At 33.0% G+C, this 21,618-nt stretch overlaps 1 protein-coding gene across 1 annotated transcript in view; it reads right to left on the bottom strand.

Annotated features, from left to right (window-relative positions):
• The window catches only part of LOC106459108 (guanine nucleotide-binding protein G(I)/G(S)/G(T) subunit beta-1-like), a 52,972-nt gene extending 31,840 nt beyond the window's left edge, over positions 1-21,132 (bottom strand). The window contains exon 1 of the mRNA XM_013918694.2: positions 21,017-21,132. Within this exon, the coding sequence (XP_013774148.1) occupies positions 21,017-21,073 (57 nt within the window). The 5' untranslated portion in view covers positions 21,074-21,132. The remainder of the gene's footprint in view (positions 1-21,016) is intronic.
• Between the last annotated feature and the right edge of the window lie 486 nt (positions 21,133-21,618).

Below are 21,618 nucleotides of genomic sequence, written 5' to 3'. Positions count from 1 at the left end.
TTAAACTTATGTTAAAGTTTTTCTTCATTACCCATTCAAGCCGTCTTCAGCCATTATATTTATACAATATCTTACATTTGATTGACAGTAAATCAAAATATCAGCTCACGTGAATGAATTTTGGTAGGTAATTAATAAACAGTTTAGGTTTTGTTTGTTTGTTTGTTGATAATATTCTCAGATATGAAGTTTATAAGTTACGTTTCTATTGGACTGCCACTATACATTATAATTGTGAAGATTTGTGGACTAATTAATCACTGCTTTACCAACTACCGATCACTTTTTTTTCATTCGTGGTCCTTGTGGTGTAAATCAATATCTATTATATGTAATGGTTTATACAACACAACTAAATAATACTTAATGACAAAAACTTAGTGACCTTAGTTGAAATAACATTAAAAAGTTTGATATTAATAGCAGTCACTCTTAGATTAATATTGAGTTTATTTATATATTTTTATTCTTATTTAATTATTAATAAGAACTTCTAAGTGAAAGTGTGGAAGAGTGTTTAATATGGCAGTCAATAATACTATAAGATAAAGTAGGCCCGGTTTTAGTAGGTAGGCGAGGATGGCAAAATCGAGAAATGTTTTATATTAATTTTAATACAATCGACTATCTTTTGCTCGCCATTCTTTCCCGGCTCTTTCAGCTGTGGGGGCGTTATTATGTGACTGTCAATCCCACTATTCGTTGGTAAAAGAGTAGCCCAAGAGTTGGCGTAAATATTATTGAAGATTTACAGTTTAAAAAGAGTCCCGAGGAACAAAAAAAGGAAATAAGTGAATATACCCTTTTTTATTTGAAATTTATCGAAGCATTGAGATACTATGGTTTTAGTCATATGCCTCAAGTTTTCACCTATAACAGTTTGGATTCAATACTACTACATACTAAACTTTCAACTAAAATTCTATGGGAGAGACAGATTTATTGTGAAATAAAATCTTTATAAATCATAAAAATAAAATTTTAACAATTTCTTTGTAGTAAGTTCTCTAGAAATAAAAGATTTCAGTTAATTTGTTTTCAGTTTCAGTCCAATTCTGTAATTTATAAAGTTAAAATGAGAATAAAATTACTTTGACAATTTGCCGTGCCTTCAAGTGATTGAATGCTTTAATCCACAACTCTTTAAATCAATTTTAAGGGGGCCAAGTTAGGGAGTAGGTGGACTGGACCAGAAATATTTTACTCTGCACATTTTAAAGCAACATAATAAAAATTATATAATGTTAGTATATTGAAAACAATTACCCGGTATGAACAGTATTTTATAAATAGAGCAGTATAACATTTAGCAGAGTATCATTATAAACATTTGGAATGTTTGTAAGACAGTGTACACAGGTTATTTTTAAACAATATTACTGTTTTCATTTTATTTTCTCTATTTGCTTTAGTTATTTTTGCTGTGGACAGGTCACTCGGTTGTTCCTTGCAGGCCAGATGTGTTCTGCGCTGCTTTACCCATAAAAGACTGTTTACTGTGAATTCTCGTTCGTCACCATGATAATATTTTCTGATACATGACTTGCTTACACAGACTATTTTCTTTCTCGAATGTATATAAAATTCTTCATTAGGTTAGTTATTCTTGCATAAAAGTACTAAAAAAAACACTATTCACTATTCGATAATATGCCTTTCCGGCACTATGTTTTTACATAAAGTACAGCCTAGAAAGAGTGACAGAAAGATGTATATGCTGCAGATACACATATAACTTTGAAAAAAAATTAATGGTTGATGGGGGGGGGTCGTACTGTTTTTATAAACAACTTGAGCATAAAGACATATTAAATTAGAAGCAAAACTGCAATACCTACACGCTGCTACTATTATGTTAACATGAAAGCTATCTGTTGTGGCCTGCGTAAGATTCAGTGATATTATAATTGCACAGATATAGTAAGTACATATTAAACAATCTAGGGTTTATGAATTAAGATTTCTTTTGTATATTTTTTGTCAGCTGGAACTTGGTGGTTCTAATTAGTCAGTTAGGGTTACATTGATGTACACATCCTTTTTGGTGATTCTGTGCACGAATATGCTGTATAAGTATGCTTCTTTGTGTTAATAACAAACTTAATTTTATAGGATGCAAGTTACATATATGTACACATCTCACACACAAAGATATTTCTGACATAATTTCTGTGTCACAATTAGTTTTCATAAAAACAAAACACTTACGAATGTGGAGCCTGAATACTATGGATATGTTTGGCTTAGGTAATTTAACATAAGCTCCATCATCCTAGGAATAACTAACAGTAAAAATTTAGACAAAATTCAACTACTGAAACAACTTATAAAGATTTAAAATTCAAATTACAAGTAGGCCTCTGATACTATTATTATTATTATTGGTGAAACAGAACTTAAATAACAGTAATAACTTGATTTTTAGACAATGTGCTGCATTTTGCGATTAAAGCATTAAAATAATATATTTAAATCATTATACTTTATTAAAGTCAATTATAAAATTAGCTTAGGTCTACGTAATACACTATTACTATTACATACACAAATGTGAAATTTACAACGGTGGCAAGTATTAATAAGTATAATGACTAAAAATAGTAATGTATACTGAAGACTGTGAACTTTGATTTTGAAAACTGTTACTGTTTTACGTTACACTTAGTGTTAGATCATAGATTAGATGTCATTGAGATTACTTTACAAACTTACAAGTTACACTACAGTAGCTATTTTACTTTCCAATAAAATTCAGAAGCTTATCGATTACACTACCCAAGTAGTTTGTTTTTCTTGGGAGGGAAAAAGCAATAATAATCAGTAACAGAAATATTACCTGACTTGGTAAGTTGAATACCAAAAATATTCAACTAATGTTGCTGTTAAAATGTTATGCTAACCCTAAATCGTACAGCTTCAATGATCAAGCACGATGCAAGTAGACCCTCTTCCCGGGGTCGAACTAGCAACGGGCCGTCCCTAGCGGGTCTTCCTGAAGAGGCGATCCGTCGTATATTTCAACATAGAAATTTTCACCTTTTAATTTAGATATAAAAAGTAGCGAAAAGGATGACTTGATATCTTAATATTAAAATCCCGTTTTTCGTCAGACATACGTAAAAATAACGAAATATGTTTTTTTCCCTCTTTTTTCATATACTCAAATTTTATGTTTTAAAAGCAACCAGGGTGCGGCTCCCGTGCGATATAATCATGAAAACCCCGTATTTATCATGCTGCGTAAAGCACGCATGAGCATATCACGATAAACCAGCAAGTCTTACGCGGAAAACCAAATATAATTCGTAATTAAACATTATCGAAGCTAGATTTATTTTTTAATATAACTCTCATAACCCACTTTTGTACAGTTATTAATTGGTAATATCTGCTAGATAATTGTAATTTTAATCCACAACGCTATTGATAACTTGCTCTAGGCTAATCCAGCAATCATATCTGGTTGGTCTGCTTGTTTATTGCGAAAGGTTTATTATTTCTGAGAGACTTAGTTAAAGCCATGGCGCAAGTTTGCTAAGATAATTGAACTATTTCAACACCCACATTTTTCAGCACTTAACGCTTATCTGTGTGATGGTCAATGACACATACTGCAGTGTGTGACCCCAACAAGACACATAAAACTGCAATGAGCATGTCACGACATTTCTCAAGTGCGTAAATACAACTGGAATTTAGTAGAATCAGTGCAGGGAAGGGATATCTGAGTAAATGTTAGGTTAAAGCTTAGAAGATTATAATCTTATGTATGCCTGGAAGAAGACTTATAACTGATAGGTCAAGTGCTCAGAGTTGTTAAAGGTTTGTAACCGGATGAGATAATCTGTAAGAATAATCTGTTTAAATTGTCATTTTTGTTCTTTCTAGTCTTCATGTCATCTACGTTGTTAATATATTTACTAGAGCCTTTCTTTCTTTCTATATCCCTGAAAAAGACGTACACCTGTTGAAAGCACTAATGTTTAATCGGGATTTTTGTTGTTTTCTAAGTGCAAAGCCACAGAATGGGTTATCTGTACTCTTTCCACTCCGGAAAATCGAGCCCTGGATTTTTTGCGGTGCAAGTCCGTAACTTACCGTTGAACTATTAGGTGACTTGGATTTCTTTGAAATTGGTTTAATAGAATATTTATACACAAATTTTCAATCGTTGATTCTGTCTCTTTAAACGTAGGAATATCATTGCCACATGATTTAATATTATTTCAACTGAGGACACTGTTGTTTAGTCCTGTAGTATAATCCATTACGTATAAACATTTTAAAGGTATAAATAAGTTAAATCTATGATTTTATATACATATATATATATATATACAAGTTATCATGCGCTATATATACAGATAGAGATACCATAAAGATCGCAGCTGAAAAAATACGTTAGTAGTTGGCAAAGCGTAAAACTTAAGTTAGGAAGAAATTAAGTTTAAAATTTTATCTTACAAAATTAAAGTTAAAGATATTCGTAATGAGCTGATGAACCAGAATCATATTAAAATATCTTATCAATTTATGTTTCATCGTATTTTGATTGACATAAAAAAGCTTCACGCTTTGCCAGTGAAGCATTAATACCAAACCTTTAAGGATAGTTAAAGACTGGGATAATAACATACATATATAATTAGCTTTCCAAGCAGGTAATATCTGAATTTTGTTCAAGTTTGAAGAAACGCAGATTGAGACATTCTTCTATTTTGTCCACCACTTATAAAATCCCTCACTTAGATTCCAAAACTGAGTCACGTCTTATTACGAATACCGGTTTCGACACTTGTGTATATGTTTTTTAGTAAGAGATATATACGTTAGGTTAAGATAAAATAATAAGTTTTTGAAACATTCCAGAATTAACTACTGTTGTTAATTTTAACTTTGTCTGAATTGATTCCTTTATTTGTCGCCACTGCATATCCACGAAACTTTTAAGAACCTCAATAAAGTGCAGAAAACCTTAAAATATGGCATTAATAAAATTAATGAGTGTTTATACATTATAAAAAGATCTATCGGTTTAGGTTAGGGCAAGTCCTGCTTTAGATATTTTACCGACTAAGGCAACATTTTAAAATGCTGTTTCTGGCGGAAATCCTGCACCATTGTCATCGTTAAACATGTGCATGCTTATTGTTTTTCTCCTTTCTCATGTACTCAAATTTTATATTTTAGAAACATCCAGAATGCGGGTCCCGAGCAATATAATCATGAAAAACCCGTATTTATCATGCTACGTTGAAACACTCCTGAGCATATCATGATAAAACAGTGATTGTGTGTGTGAGTGTGTGTTCATGTAACATTACGTGAAGTAACACTTGAAATTTCTATTAACCGTTTATTTTCGCAGGCCTACGTGTGATTCACTTCGATCAGTTTAAGATTTAAGGAAACAAATTTCACTCGTTTTTATTTAACTTCAGAGCTGTGAAGCACTTTTAAAGTATAGTTATTGAATTTTAAAAATACGTCCAATGGAATTGCGGTCTTGAGTTTTTAAAGGTTAAAATGTAAAAATCTGCCTATTATTAGGGGAATTTGTTTTAATTTTTTCATATATTATTTAGCAATCATTCTTGAAGCACAAACTACACATTTTATAGATATGTATTGCTCCCAAGATAAATAAACTGCCTGCTCTACCCAAATGGCCCTCGAGTAAGAAACTTTTTGTTTCTTTTTGAATTTCGTGCAAAGCTACACGATGGCTATCTGTGCTAGCCGTTCCTAATTTAGCAGTGTAAGACTAGAGGGAAGGCAGCTAGTCATCACCACCCACCGAGTTTAGTTCAGTGTGTGAAGATCTGCCCTTCACACACTGAACTAAACTTGTAAATATTATTGAAGATTTACAGTTAAAAAAGTCAAATACTTCTATAATGTCTCCAGAACTTGTAAACAACCTTTGTAACATTCTATTTTTGGTTTCACTCTCTCGTGTGTTGAATTTTATCATCCTGAAGTTTTTCTACATTTCCTGATGTTGCATCCCATACTATAAACATTTAAAAACACTCCAATTCAATAATTCTAAAAAAAAAACAACAAAGATACAGTAACATTTTAAGGCTTTGGAGTTATGTAGTAGTTTGCTAACTTAAGCATTACTTCAACACGTTCAAAAAGTACAAATGTAGCATTTTTTACTGATAATATCAATTTTACTTTTTTTGTGTTACTGTTGATGTATTTTAAGGGTGCATAAAATAAACAGCTAACTCAGCAAACTTACTTTCTCTAAAAAAAAATGCAAGTGTGAGATATAGCACAACTAATGTTTGTTTCGGATATTTGCTCAAAGCTACACTAGCGCCATCAGCACTAGCCGACCATAATTTTGAACTGATAAGACTAGAGTGAAGCCAAAAAATGCGGATCGCGTTTTTACAGTAACGGAATACAAACCACGGACCTGAACCTTTGGATTCACATTCCAGCACGCTAACCACTAGTCAATTCCACTCCTAGAAATATAAAACCATTCTACAGTACTCACCTCTGCAAATAAATTACATTTATATTTCAATAAGGAGCTCACAAAATATACTCTGTTCATAATCCCATTACAAAATAAAAAGCATGGGACTTTCAAATCTAATTACTGATAAATTATTATAGAAGAGGATCTTGATTACATAGATCATTATACCATCATAGAGGTTTTAGCTTCAACAACCTGATCCGTTCCAGCACCAGTATGTACCCTTTGGTTGGTCCACTTGGACTACGAGTGAATGAGACACTAATGATTTAGTCCCATACTGTCCCTTTGAAGAGGTACGTAGTTTACGTTCATAAAAACAGATCCAAAGATTAGTAAATTTAGTACTTACCACAAATAGTCAAATATGCCTTTTACTATTAAGTAAAATTCCAACTGAGTGTGTCTTCTGCTGAGAAAATGTTTTTTTAAAAGCTATCAGCAATGGGTAAATGAGGCCAAAAGTTTTTATAAGAAGAATATAATATATGGTAAGAAGAATATAATATATGGACAACAAAGACCAATTTGGTCCTTCCCCTCTTATGCTGTTGTCCATTACCACTGACAGGAATTCATCCAATAAGTCAATCACCCTGTTAGAAAAATAAAGCTGTTTTAACTAAGCCTAGCCTGTCTTTTTCCATTCTTTAACTTGTGTCCTCTTGTCTTCAAAATAAGGCAGAGAAATGAGTGGCCCTTAGCCTATCAATTTCCCAAATAATCTTATAAACTTCAATAATGTCACCTCTTACCTATTTTTTCTCAATAAAAAACAAGAGATCTTAATCCTATAACTTTTTCATCCCCAGAATTATCCTAGTAGACCTCCTCTTGACCCTTTCCAATATAAAAGAAACCGTAATGGTATCCAGTATTCCAAATGAGGCCTAACTAGTAACTTGTACATAAAGAAACTTCTCTTTTGGTGCAATAGTTAATGATAATCTTTAATTTATTATTTGAAATAATGCACTAATTAAAATACAAGATTGGCATTAATTCAATAATAATAACAAACATTAAAGATGTCATACAATCATGTTTCACTGTGAAAAATTTAGCATAGGTGGATTTTTTTTTCCTACTTGTTTTGCGAGTGGCTACTAAACTGTTAAGACCAAAGTTAAAACAACACAATGAGTAAATTGTTGAAACGTTTTGTGCTGCACTTCTAAATTAATCTTCATGTTAATGATGGCAAGTTAATTTCCTGAAACATTGTTTATTATATAATTACATTTTAGTTGAACCTTTAGCAATTTTAATAATTGGTGCTTCTATAAACTCTTAAACTTGTCCTACATATTAAAAAGTTGAATTTTTTTAAGTAAGATTAACTTTTTTTTAAAAAAATGTGGAAAGAAAATAATAGATGTGATATTGTACAGAGCACAAACCCTTTCCATATGCATTGACAGTTAGGCCTTGAGAATGAAAACTGAATTTTCTGATAAACTATTTTAATTAAGTCACCTTTTATGTCAATGCAATCAATGTTAAGTATGTGTGAACATGAATTGAATCAAGAACTTTGAAAATATCCTTGTCTTAAAACAAAAAGTGATTTCAATTTAGAAAAGGTCAAGTGATTACACGAATCAACTACCTTAAGGACAGAGGTCTAAAATTATTTTTAACTACAAACTATAAACAGATATAACTGGTTGATTGTAAAATCTTACTAGCCTAATTTTCTTGTAACACAAAATGTGCTTTCATTAACACATATTCTAAAAAAAAAAAAAAGTGTATTTAAAGGTGCAGCATTTGGCATTTTTTCAAGTTAATTTAAATGAAGGAAAAAAAAAAGTGCTGACAACTATTATTTGTCAATCACAGGCTAAAATATCTTGACACTAGAAATATGAAATGGTGTAATATTCTTATATATTTCTCTCTTTATATGCATACCGATAACATGGTCAACATTCCATGTTTAACTATAAGAACACAAATATTCGTTATAAACATATCACTAAACAAATCATTGTAAGAGTTTCTTAAACTTTATTACAAACAAAATTCAAACTAAAAGTGTCAGGCCTGTGATGTCCAAGATCACAAACATTACAGAGCATAAGCTATCTTGACAGAAGTACCTACAAGATTTTACCAAACTTTTCATAAACATTAAGTACATGTAATGTGCTGATTTCAGAATTCCTTTGTTATATATCTAGTCCTCTTTTTTAAGTTTTTGCTAAATACAGATGTAGCTTTGCGCGAAATTCCAAAACAAACAAACTCTTCAAAGAAGTGTGTTTTTCATTATAAAGGGCAAGAGGCCACGAAATTATGCCTGTAAGTGATGGCCGAAAGTAAAGTATTTATTTTAGGATTTGTTTCATCTGTAATGAAACAGCCATGGGGTATATCTACAGAAATTAAGTTGCTTATTGCGACATCATGATTTTTTTCATGTGTATCACTGTGTAGGCCCAGTTGTGTAATAGTGCCAACTTAACACTGTCAACCTAAGCTGGTGTGGGCGACTGTGTATTTGCCAGATAGTTGCAACGATGTGCATGGTGACATTCAGTAAGTACATCTAGGCTGAAAGGGTGAGCATGTTCGGTAACCCGACACTTCAAGTTTCTAATGAAAACATGTACACGAAGTCATGAGTACTTGTTACTTTATATCAGATTTTCCCACAAGTTGTTTATTTACAAGCAAGAGTTTAGCACTTACCAAACCAGTTCTTCTCTTTCTAGTTGTAGAGTTCCGTTGTTGCAATACATTTGCAGGTCGGGTGGCGTTGCGCCATCCCGAATTATGAGACACCAATCACAGAGGGCTATTTGTGATAGCCGTCCATAATGTAGCAGATTAGAGTGGAGACAGTTAGTAAACGACATCCACTGCAAACTCTTTTACCAATGAGACCGTCACATTATTGCACCTCCACAGCTGAAAGGGCCAGCATATTCGGTAATGGGGTTTAGAACCCGCGACCCTCAGAATGCGAGTCGAGCGCCCTAACCATCAGGCCTACCGACCACAAGGAGGCAACAACTATATTTAGTTTATGCCTTATTAATATTAATTGTTACGTATAGCTTTTTTACAACAATCATCTTTAGCAACAGTTTTTGTTTGTTTGTAATTAAGCACAAAGCTACAAAATGGGCTATCTGTGCTCTGCCCACCATGGGTATCGAAACCCGGATTCTAGCGTTGTAAGTCCGCAGCCTTTAGCAGAAGATACCCAATGTAAATAAGACTATTTTAATATTATTTCTATTATTTTACGTTTGAGGAGTTTGGCACCTACTCCCCTCCTTCCTACCAATGACCTCCACAAGGGTCTTCTAGTTATAACGTTCAATCATATTTTCGCTATCTCTCCACTTCCACACACCCACCCTTTTCCCCTCCCCAGTCGAACAGCGACCACAGTTCACACGATTTATACAGAATTATTAATGGGATTTTTATTCTAGCTCAAAGAACGAAGGAAGTGCGTTTAACTCTTTATTGCATGTGTCAACGTGTCGCTCGATTCGCTATTGTTTCAAGTCGACGACTGTATGTTCTGTAGTATTTTTTAGATTATATAAAGCAAAAGGATGAAACTGGATTTTTAAGGTCTTAAAATGTGACTCAAATATTCATGTAATGATGGTTAGTACCAACGTAATTATTTAAAATCTTCTCGATTCTAGCTTAAGCAGGAAGTCTTGTTCTCAAAACACACACATTCATAAATGCTTGAATACAGCATGCCTTAAAACCAATTTTCATGACTTCTGCCAAAAGTGAACATCTCACGTCATTTTTGCAATATATTCGTTCCACGAAAATGGTTTTTTTTTCCTAGTGTGCAGTTGATCACAAATTGTGCACCTGTAAAATATTTGTGCAGGTGAAAATTCACCTATAAGTAAGTTCTGGATAAATATTAAAAAAAAACATATTCAAATTATAAAATTCCTTCCAGAGTTGATAAATAAATGTATTTACCAGAATATTCTTTTTTTAATCATTTGTTACTAGGCCTGAATACATGAGGTGCAATGTGGCGTCATGTATTAAAAAATGAAGAAGTTAAAATATAACTGTGCATTTACAAAAATCATTAGGAAAAGCTCTGTATTAAACTCTTTGAAATATGACAAAAGATGGATCGTGACACTTCAGTGTAAGTTAAATTATAGGACAAAATAACTGGTGCTCTTTTTAAACAGCTTCATATCCTAAGACATATTACGTCTCATAATGATAAACACAAAAACAACTGAATCTGTTTACAGGCAGCAGTTATCAGTTAAAACCGATGTGAAGTAGAAAAAAAAATGACACTGCACTCGCATTCTGAGGGTCACGGGTTCGAATCCCCCACTTTATAGTAATTTGATGTATGTATAGTAAAATAGATGCGATTCCTATTTGTAAGAGTGACAGTCAAATCCCATTATTCGATTAAAGTTGTTGATGTTGACTAGCTGCCCTCTAGTCTTTCAAAATTGAGATGGCTGGTGCAGATGATACCCCATCTGTAGCTTTGAGCGAATATCCGAAACAAACTTCCTTATCCCAATGCTTGTTTATTCTCAAGCACACCAGATTGTATAAAACCCTAAGCATCAGGTCAAAAGGTGACTGTCATGTATGCACAAACGTACTTATCACCTAGAACTAGAATGGCAACATCGTTCTTCCCATCTTCCAAAATATCCCATACAAGAGAACAGGTATGGTTAGGTATTACTTCCTGAAAACTGGTGTGTTTCAACACAAAGTTCAGAAGAATGAAATTTCTCACGAAAGCATAATTAGCCAAGCGTATTACTATCTTTGCAGCAAACATATTTTCCAAACCTTAAGTTGGAAGGTAAAATTATTTTAGATAACCCTGTAAGGTGTTTAACGAAAACAACTCCTAAATACGTTCACGTACACCTTATATATGGGTGTTCCTCAACCATAAACTCCTGGAAGACAAGTTAATACAACTGAGAGTTGATCAGGAACCTAAGTGCCTTTCTTTTTACAAAAAAAAAGGTAAAACCAGCATTCAACAGAAACCATTCTTTCAAAGCTGTCACTAAAAATTCGTTGGGTGTTATAAGCAGTGAAAAGTCGCATAAAAAAAGAGGAACGTATTAAACATGCTATCGGTCTTTCCTCATACAATCCACAGAAGCTGATGGTCTCCTGGAAGATAGTTAATACAATTAAGACTTGATCAGTCTTATTAAAGTATCAACCATTACTTAGCTTGTGAGACCGATCAAAGTTAATTCCAACTGCTTTCTGTAGTACTCACCTCCAGGAAGGATGGCAATACCACACGCAACAAACACTTGGGTTCGTGCTTCAAAGGATCCAACATTGAGCTAAATAATGTTTTGGGGCACGTTACAAATTTAAGTGTAATGTAATATATATATATATATATATATATATAGATACAACACACAGAGAAAATTATTAAATACTCACGCTAGAGACACAACACTATGCAGAAACTGACCATTTGCGAAACCAGTGATGGTCGTATCCATTGGTCGGCAAGATGGTGATACTGGAGTTGCTCATCACATAATTTGAAATGATGTTGTAAACATTCGCTCCTGGATACAACCACATGATGTGGCTGTCGTGAATAGAGAGTTTAGGCGGTATACAATAACCAATCAATGACACACAAAAAAATAACGTAAGAAACAGGTTAGGTCTACTTACCACTAATGATATGGTAATAAGAAACAGGTTAGGTTTATTTACCACTAATGACATGGTATACAAGTTTAAAGAAAAATCTAAAGATTATGACTTAAAATAGTTGAATAAAATTTCACAATATTTTGTTGCTTCTCTGGTTTTCATAGAAAGGCCTGACATTCAGAATAAAAACTGCCAAATTTAGAGAAGACTTATGCGAGAACCATCAATACACCAGTGTGTTATTTTGCACCATGCAAGTATAATTTTTAAACTTTAATTTATGTTTTTTTTTTATCAAACCTCTGTACTATACTAGCCTTTGACAGGTAAGTGTAATTAAATTAAATGAAACCTTATTCAATTATCTTTTCACACGAGTGCAAGAAAACGATCAATTTAAAGAACTTAAGCTCCATTTAAAAAAACAAAATTTTATTTGTTTACCTTATGAATAAGTAAATGAACATTTACATTGCCTGTTTATTTATAATACATTATAAACTTCTAAAAAAAATAACAATAATAAAGAAAATAATGTCATATACATGCCTAAAAGTAAAATTCACACAAAAAACTAATCACTTAAAATACATGAAACTCTAATCATCTTTTACATCAACATGTACCAGACAATGATTATTTTTTTAACAGTAAAAACTGCTACACATCATAATTAAGTCATCATTTTTCAAAATTTTATGGACCATATATTATTTCTTTTCTTTATACAGCTTCTAATATATATATCTGGAGTGTAAAGGTCATTTTTTCTAAACGTTTTACCAAAATGTGTTAATCTCTCCAGTTTACAGTACAAATTTTGAAAGACAGCTCCCTATAGTTAAAAGCATACAGAATGCAAATTAACACCTATAAATCTTGTACCAAAAAAAAATTTTTTTTAAGTAATTGTCCTAGAATGAACAATATTTCACCAGAAGCACACCGACAATCCCAAGTTTCCTTTAAGAAAGTACGGCCATTGGATAGGCTGTTTTAAAGCCATATAATATTGCATACTTAAGTCACTGCCTTTATTTTACTTTTTACTCTCTTTTTCAACGAACAAAGATTGGTGATTTGAATAAAATGTATATCAGTGAGCATCAGACTGTCAGAATTGACACACAATAAACACTGTACAGGACAGATGATGCTTGTATAACTTTATTTAGAAGTAGACATGATATTCTAATTGAGAACAATAGCAAGCATGTTGAACATCCAGTATAAAAGTTTTTAAAACACTTTGTAGTGTGTCCAAACGTTCTTAAATAAAACTTGCGAATCTCAAAATGTCTCCAACAAAGAGTACTTCCTTTAGGACGAGCAGTTTTTAAGATATAATCATTTTAAATGTTGAATTTTCTGTATAATCACCCTTTAATTCTAAATAAATACACATTCGCAAAACAAAGGACTGTGTCTCCAATCAAATAGGCAAGCCGAGGTTTAATTATAATTTAAAGAACATAACCTGTTAAAAAAATGAAGGCTTCTTAAGTTATAAATCACATTAATATAACTACCTAAATTTACCACTTAAAACAGTGTCTGGTAAAATTACAAAGAACAATGCACGTGCGCTTTATTTAACTTACCAATCCTTGCATTAAGGTTCTTATTCAGAAAGTATACATACACATATCACAAAGAGTTTCATCTTGGGATAATGAAGTCATAACTATGAAGGAGTATGAATTTTTCAAAATAAGGCAATGTTGTTTTTTGAAGGTCACAACTATGAATACTGAAGGACTAACAGTATAAATTCTATAAACGTGGAATACCTTAGTACACAAACAATAAAGTGGAGTTTCAGGTTAGTAATCATAGGTTTCAAACTCGGCTTAATGATAAACAAGTATTATAAAATTTACAAAACAACAATCTGTTTCCAAGTATTCATATTTTTTAATCAAATAAGTATTTGTCATACCACTACTACTACTACAGGTCAATGTTAATGATAAAAAATATTTCTGGCAAATACACCCCCCCAAGAAAAAAAAACACACTCATGCTTACCAAATATAAATATACACTGCATCCCTTCAACACTTTTCACAAACAAAATCTTTTACTGTGCTTCTACACCCTTCGTTACACAACAACCCAGTCTGAGTAATTACAAACTCGGACGTCACGGTACGAATTATTTCGCTTTTATAACTTCTACAATACTGTAACTTTTCTCTTCAAGAGATGCTTTATGTATGAAAAACACACACACACACACAAAGAGAGAAACTCTACGTTATTATAACTGTATTTTTCACACTTAAGCACGAAAAGATTTAAATGAATTCTAGCCAAAAGGCCTACGCTACTGCTACACCAAGAAAACAGCGGCAAGCCTACAGACGGAAGCTTATACTGAAGCACAGGAAACGGCTTGCGATACCAGCATATTCAGACGCCCAACTCCGCTGCGTCTTCCACCAGTTGCAATGGTATCACCCTAATCAATACTGGGCTGCGCCACCAAGCATGGCGACTTGAACACCTCTTAGATGGTGGTACGTACAACAGCATCTGATCGTACTTATAAACACTGTCTTCACAAATATAGACGCAACAAACAGATAACAAAATACGGTTCAACCTAATAATGATAAACACCAACAATACGCTTAGCTTTGAACACATAAAATCACTACCATTATCACAAACACAACCAACCAACGTAAAGCGTAAATAAACATTTTATAATTTTAAAAATAAACATGAAGCCCAACTTGTCATTCGATTCGCCACTTGCTACCGAGTTATACCGATTTCAGGAGATCCCACCCCCTTATCAGTAACCCTGGATAAGGGCTAATCGAAAAACAGGACTAGGCTTATAGTGGTGAACTGTATACTTATGGTGCAGTTGGTTGTCTTTTACTCACAAGTAAGCCGTATTTATATAATATTTGAAGATTACATAACACTGATACTACGAATTTATTCTTTTCAATTATTCAGCCGATCAACTGTTTAAGATACTAAATTATAATAATATGACTTGCTCAATATGCTATATTATTTACTATTAGCTTTCCTCTTAAATCAATGTGGACTCTGACGCATCAGAAATAATTTATTACAATAACTGAAATAGTATGATTTTACACAAAAAGCATGACCTAACCTGGTAAATTCCACCTACACTTTACCATAGTGTCATCGCACACGATAAGCCTGAACACGGGTTGTTACACAATCTAAAAGATGGGAATTCTTTTCGAATTTTTTTTATTTACACATATTGTGTTCACCTTATTCCACATAGAAAATCGCGTCTAATCTTGTCCATAGATCAGCCACTTTACATACCGTGTATATTTAAAGTGTTCTCGTTCCACCTTCAGTCATTGTTGATTATCGAAGAATCCTGAAAATCCTAGTCCTGTATGAACAACATTCCTATCGGTCTGTGTGTACACAACACTCCACAATCTGGCGTCTGCGCGACACGGACAATACTACTACGCTAGTATATACAGGTGTAAGCTGAATTCAGATAGAGTAAAAACCTTACTCCAACGTGGCAAGACTGATGAACCTATGCATAGATGTGTTCACCTCTTTCACTACTGACTAACACGTCATACAGGCCAACCTCGGAGAGATGTGTGTGTGTGTGTGATACCGACTGTTTCGAGTGGTACACAACCTGTCATTGCAAGCAGGTATCCTTCAGACAAATGATAAAAAGTCCAAAACTGCAGCCCCTGCTTCAATATTTTTCAATACTAACATTTTCGAGTTTAACCTTTTGAACTCTATAGTCTGTTGTAGCTTGTTGTTTTACCAATTGAAGTGTTTTGTTAAAGTAAAATCAGCTTCTGTGGATTGTACGAGGAAAGACCGACAGCGTGTCCAATACCTTCCATTATTTTATGCGACAATTTACTGCTTATAACACCCAACGCATTTTAGTGACAGCTTTGAAAGAATGATTTCTGTTGGGTGCTGGTTACATCTTTTTTGTAATGCACCTAGGCTCTCACACTCAGTTCGTGAAGGAGATTCAGTGAACACACAAAGAAATAACGTAAGAAACAGGTTAGGTCTATTTACCACTAATGATATATCGTAAGTAAGACTAGGCTTTGAACGTTAATATCGTAAGTAAGACTAGGGTTTGAACTTTAAAATCGTACTTAAGACTAGGCTTTGAACTTTAATATCGTAAGTAAGACTAGGCTTTGAACTTTAATATCGTAAGTTAGACTACGCATCAGAATTACGAACAAGGTCGCAGATTCAATGTTTAGCTAGAAAATGTTATTGAGTGTTATTCGATACCCATGACAACGCATTATTGTACATGATAACCTAAGCTTTAAAGCAATGAAGTAAATAAATATTACAATGAATTTCCTCACAGGCAACAATTATCAATTGTTATGGTGTAAACGCCTTTTTTTTTAAAGCTGTCGAATCGTGATTATGACATAAGACAATAACATCAGATTTATTTTTAAGCACCACAGCCAGCCTCATAAGCTTTAGTATTGGGCGAAAAGCATCATTGGGAATGGCTATGGAAGACATAGTGTGCTTGAAATACTATTATACAGGCTTCTCGTCGTAAATGCTCCAAAGGATTGAATAGATAATACAGTATTTTAAAAAAAAGCATAATACTAATGACACAATTGACTAATTACACTTGGCGGTTCACACTACAACAATTCTTATTTTAATAAGGGGCTTATGTAAAAAAATCGTTCGACCACTAGTATTTTTCTTGTATCACTACCGGCCTGATGAGCTCTGGTATTATACGAGACGCGTCTTCAGCATGGCGGGGATAATTGGTTAAAGTTCATGGTTATTTCATGACTATATATAACAAATGTCGCTCTATAAAACGTAAATTCGTTGAGTAATTACACAAGACTAACTACAATGAACTGGATATCTATTCAACAAGTACATGACATTAACGTAACTTATTCTCATGAATACTTTATCCACACCTTTTTTACTATATTTATATGTACATTAATATATTAGTATTATTCCTTTTGTTTTTAAGGACATATTGACCAAGACCAGGGGCGGATTTAAGCCTAAACACCCAGTCAGCCCGGCGGGCTCTATTCATACCAATATTATACATACATCAAGCGAAAGCAAATAATGTCAACAGATACCTGAATAAATTGATAGAATTAATAAATAAAGTGAAATAAAATATAGTTAAAGTAATTTATTTCTAAAAAACATGGCTAAATAGTATCTGAAAGGTAAAATTATCAAAAAAATATAATATATACATATGATAATAATATAAGGATATATATATCAAGTCGCTTGGCCTAAAGAGGGGGCACGGTCAGCTTTAGCTGACCTTAAATCCGCCCTTGACCAAGACGTCTTGGCAAAAAGTAGCTTTCAAAGTTATTAATATTGAACGTGTACGCTAGAAAGTAGTTCGAGGGCATAAAACAATTTCACAGCTGTGTAAGCATGCCATGCACGTGTCAATTTCCGCTTAATAAATAGTGTTTGAAAGACACGCAGTGGCTCCAATTGTTGACAATAGAAGCCTTGAAATTGATGTCAAATATACTACCTTATTATACGAAGATCTTTTGATTATTGCCAAAACAAAAACACTTGTATGTTATGGAGAAACCATACAAGTAGCTACAAAGCAAAATACATTTTGAAGTTATGTTAATATGAAGTGCTTTAGATGGTTGGTCTTTTTGAGTGAGCAATAAAGTTTGCGCTTACATTAGACACCCGTACTAAACTAATTGTGAGTTTCAAGTATTGTTCGTTTGTTTTGATTTTCGCGCAAAGCTACACGAGGGCTATCTGCGTTAGCCGTCTCTAATTTAGCAGTGTAAGACGAGAGGGAAAGACAGCTAGTCATCACCACCCACCGCCAACTCTTGGGTTACTCTTTTACCACAGAATTGACTGTCACATTATGACGCCCCTACGGCTGAAAGAGCGAGCATGTTTGGTGTGACGGAGATTCGAACCCCCAACCCCCAGATTGCGAGTCGAGCGCCCCCTAGCCACCTGGCCATGCCCAGAGTTTCAAGTAACCACTATATTGTATACATTTAGGTTTACATTTCTTACAGTATGACAGCGAGTTCAAATGTTTGAAATATTTCTTTGTATATAAAATATATAAAAAAAATTATCTCACAAATATTAAACGTCACTTAATAAGGACCGGATGTAAACTACACGAGCATTTCCGTAACACTACACGTAGCACGAGTTCGAATTGGTTCTCCACGCATTTCAACGTCAAAAACTATTTACACAGCAAACAAAGACGCTCTGGTTGGAATACTAAATAATAGTTTGTAAGACCTACAGATAATAAAGGATGACTAGGGAGTTCGGCTCATACTTCACGATGTACACAGTTTATCTGTATAAACCACCGTTCAGTGTTCACGTGAATCTAAGTAATTTTTTTGTCGGATTTTTTTAAACAGGATTTATTTGAATTCTGCATTTTACAGTCTAGAAAATGACTTTCATTATTATAGTTCAAAATTGTAACTAAGTTACTGATTAATTTATTACAATGTTTTCTGGTTCAGCAGAACGAAAGAATAACAAACAGAAAGACAGATTCATTGAGTAAATTCCTAAACAAAAATTTACAAGAGGGGGGGTGTGGGGGGGGCAAATGCTCCTTCATGCAGATGCTCAAGTTAACAATGACACTGAAGAAACCAGTGGATTAAGGAAGAAATACACAGTTACAAATGTATCAATCACATATCCACTAGTGATTCACTGATACTATGGACTTAGTCAAAGTTACTTGTGGATTAAAGAACCGATCACATAGTTGTAAGTGGATAAAAGAACCAATCATACAGTTGTAAGTGGATAAAAGAACCAATCGCATAGTTACTTGTAGGTTATGACGCCAATCACTCTGGAGAAGTGTATTAGGGGGGGGGGGATCACGGAATCCAAAGTGTGTGATAATATAAGACACTTGCTAGTGGATTAATCCATCAGTCCACCCTTATCAGTAGACTAAGAAACCAGCTCTTAATTAACACACCAACCACACATTTACCTCAATTACAGAACGTACAATTTACTAAAATACCAAAATGATCACACAGATAAAGATACTAATTACACTAAAAGGGAATTAACCTGCTCAGTTCAAGTGTTGATACCAAGAGAGATCTCATTGGTCAACCCCCAAAATGAATGCTTTATAATTTGTATATTTCTAATCAATATCAATAAGTACATATAATGCACTGTTATACTTATTTACACTACACAGTATTTATACTAGAATTTTATCTAACTTATGCATACAAATTGTCTGTTTTTAATGCCAATGATAAAAATTCAAGTATTTCAAGAAAGAACTTGTCATTAACTTTATAGTCCAAGATAGCATGAGTTACAATTGTGGAAATTCAAGGTACATAATCTCATAAAGTATTTTATACAATGTATACAATAAGATATACATGCAAGTTCATTGGAGACACCTTTATAAGTGGTTATGTGCGAAATGATTTTTTTTCCATTAACGCCACAAATGACCTATGCATGAAAGTAAGATTTCAATTCAGTTACAGAAAAAAGTAAATTTATAGAGGATATCCTACAGTATGTTCACACTTCAGTATAATAATCAAAGCTTTTGAAGGGGCAATTTAAAATTCAGTTACAGAAACAAGTAAATTTATAGAGGATATCCTACAGTTTGTTCACACTTCTGTATAATAATCAAAGCTTCTGTAGGGGCAATTTAAAATTCAGTTATGAAAAAAAGTAAATTTATAGAGGATATCCTACAGTATGTTCACACTTCAGTATAATAATCAAAGCTTCTGTAGGGGCAATTTAAAATTCAGTTATGGAAAAAAGTAAATTTATAGAGGATATCCTTCAGTATGTTCACACTTCAGTATAATAATCAAAGCTTCTGTAGGGGCAATTTAAAATTCAGTTATGGAAAAAAGTAAATTTATAGAGGATATCCTACAGTATGTTCACACTTCAGTATAATAATCAAAGCTTCTGTAGGGGCAATTTTTTAAAGATCATTGATGTTTTGTAAACATAATAATAATAAGCGTATCTTACAGCAAGTACGCTTAACTAAAATGCTTTACATGAAAGTTGAAAAACGTACTCTCTGAAATAAATTGTGCTGAGATTTTGTAATAGTATACCATGATGATAGAATAAATAACTTCATTTTCCAATCTGACAGAGGTGGTTCACTGCATCCAACTTTGTCAAGGTAAAGAAAAAATATATCCGCTGTGCATATATGAAACATTCTTTTTTTTAACTTTTAATGGCTGTTCAGTGCTCAATTTTATTTAAACTAATTTGTGTACGACATATTCTCAAATGCTCCTAATAACACTTAAAGACTGAAGTTTTTTCCATATATCCAAATAAAAAAAAAGAAAGATTTCTCACGCCTACGAAAATTTTGTGTGTGATTTTTTTTGCAGTCTGATATTCGAGAAAACACTACACCACACTACCAAACATGAAGGGACAAAAAAACTTTGCTGGGGTTAGGCCTATTTTACAAGTTATTGTTGTGAATTCGGTCTGTGATTCATCCAAATTTCCATAAAGATGATTAGCATCGCCATCTATATTGGTGATTATAGTGGAATGGTACAAGGATTCTTATGGTTACTCCAGTATATTAAACTTTCTGATGTAAAAATAAGTAACAACTATGTATATTTTACAGAATGTTTTTGTAGCATGTCATTTATTTTCACCTTATACAGTGGCTGTACCATTCTCCATTTAAGCATAACACGAATAATTTATCTCTCTTTCTTCCTTACATAAAATGTTCGTACTTACTCTGATAGCATTCTTTAATGTTTCTGCCTCTTGACGTAGACTATCCAGCTCATTCATTCTTCAGTAAAAATTAGGAAACTAAAAACCTGAAAGCAATTAACAATAACCCATCAATGACACACAAAGAAATAACGTAAGAAACAGGTTAGGTCTATTTACCACTAATGATATGGTATACAATAACCCATCAATGAACACAAAGAAATAACGTAAGAAACAGGTTAGGTCTATTTACCACTAATGATATGGTATACAATAACCCATCAATGATATTAAAGTTCAAAGCCTAGTCTTACTTACGATATTAAAAAAATCGTAAGTAAGACTAGGCTTTGAACAAAGTTCAAACCCTAGTCTTAATTACGATCTTAAAGTTCAAACCCTAGTCTTACTTACGATTTTAAAGTTCAAACCCTAGTCTTAATTACGATATTAAAGTTCAAACCCTAGTCTTACTTACGATTTTAAAGTTCAAACCCTAGTCTTACTTACGATATTAACGTTCAAAGCCTAGTCTTACTTACGATATTAAAGTTCAAAGCCTAGTCTTACTTACGATATTAAATTTCAAAGCCTAGTCTTACATACGATATTAAAGTTCA

The sequence above is a fragment of the Limulus polyphemus genome, unplaced genomic scaffold (assembly GCF_000517525.1).
Source record: "Limulus polyphemus unplaced genomic scaffold, Limulus_polyphemus-2.1.2 Scaffold559, whole genome shotgun sequence".
NCBI classification, from domain to species: Eukaryota; Metazoa; Arthropoda; class Merostomata; order Xiphosura; family Limulidae; genus Limulus; species Limulus polyphemus.
The sequence above is the reverse complement of the archived record's forward strand: the minus strand, read 5'-3'. Positions and strand labels throughout refer to the sequence as shown.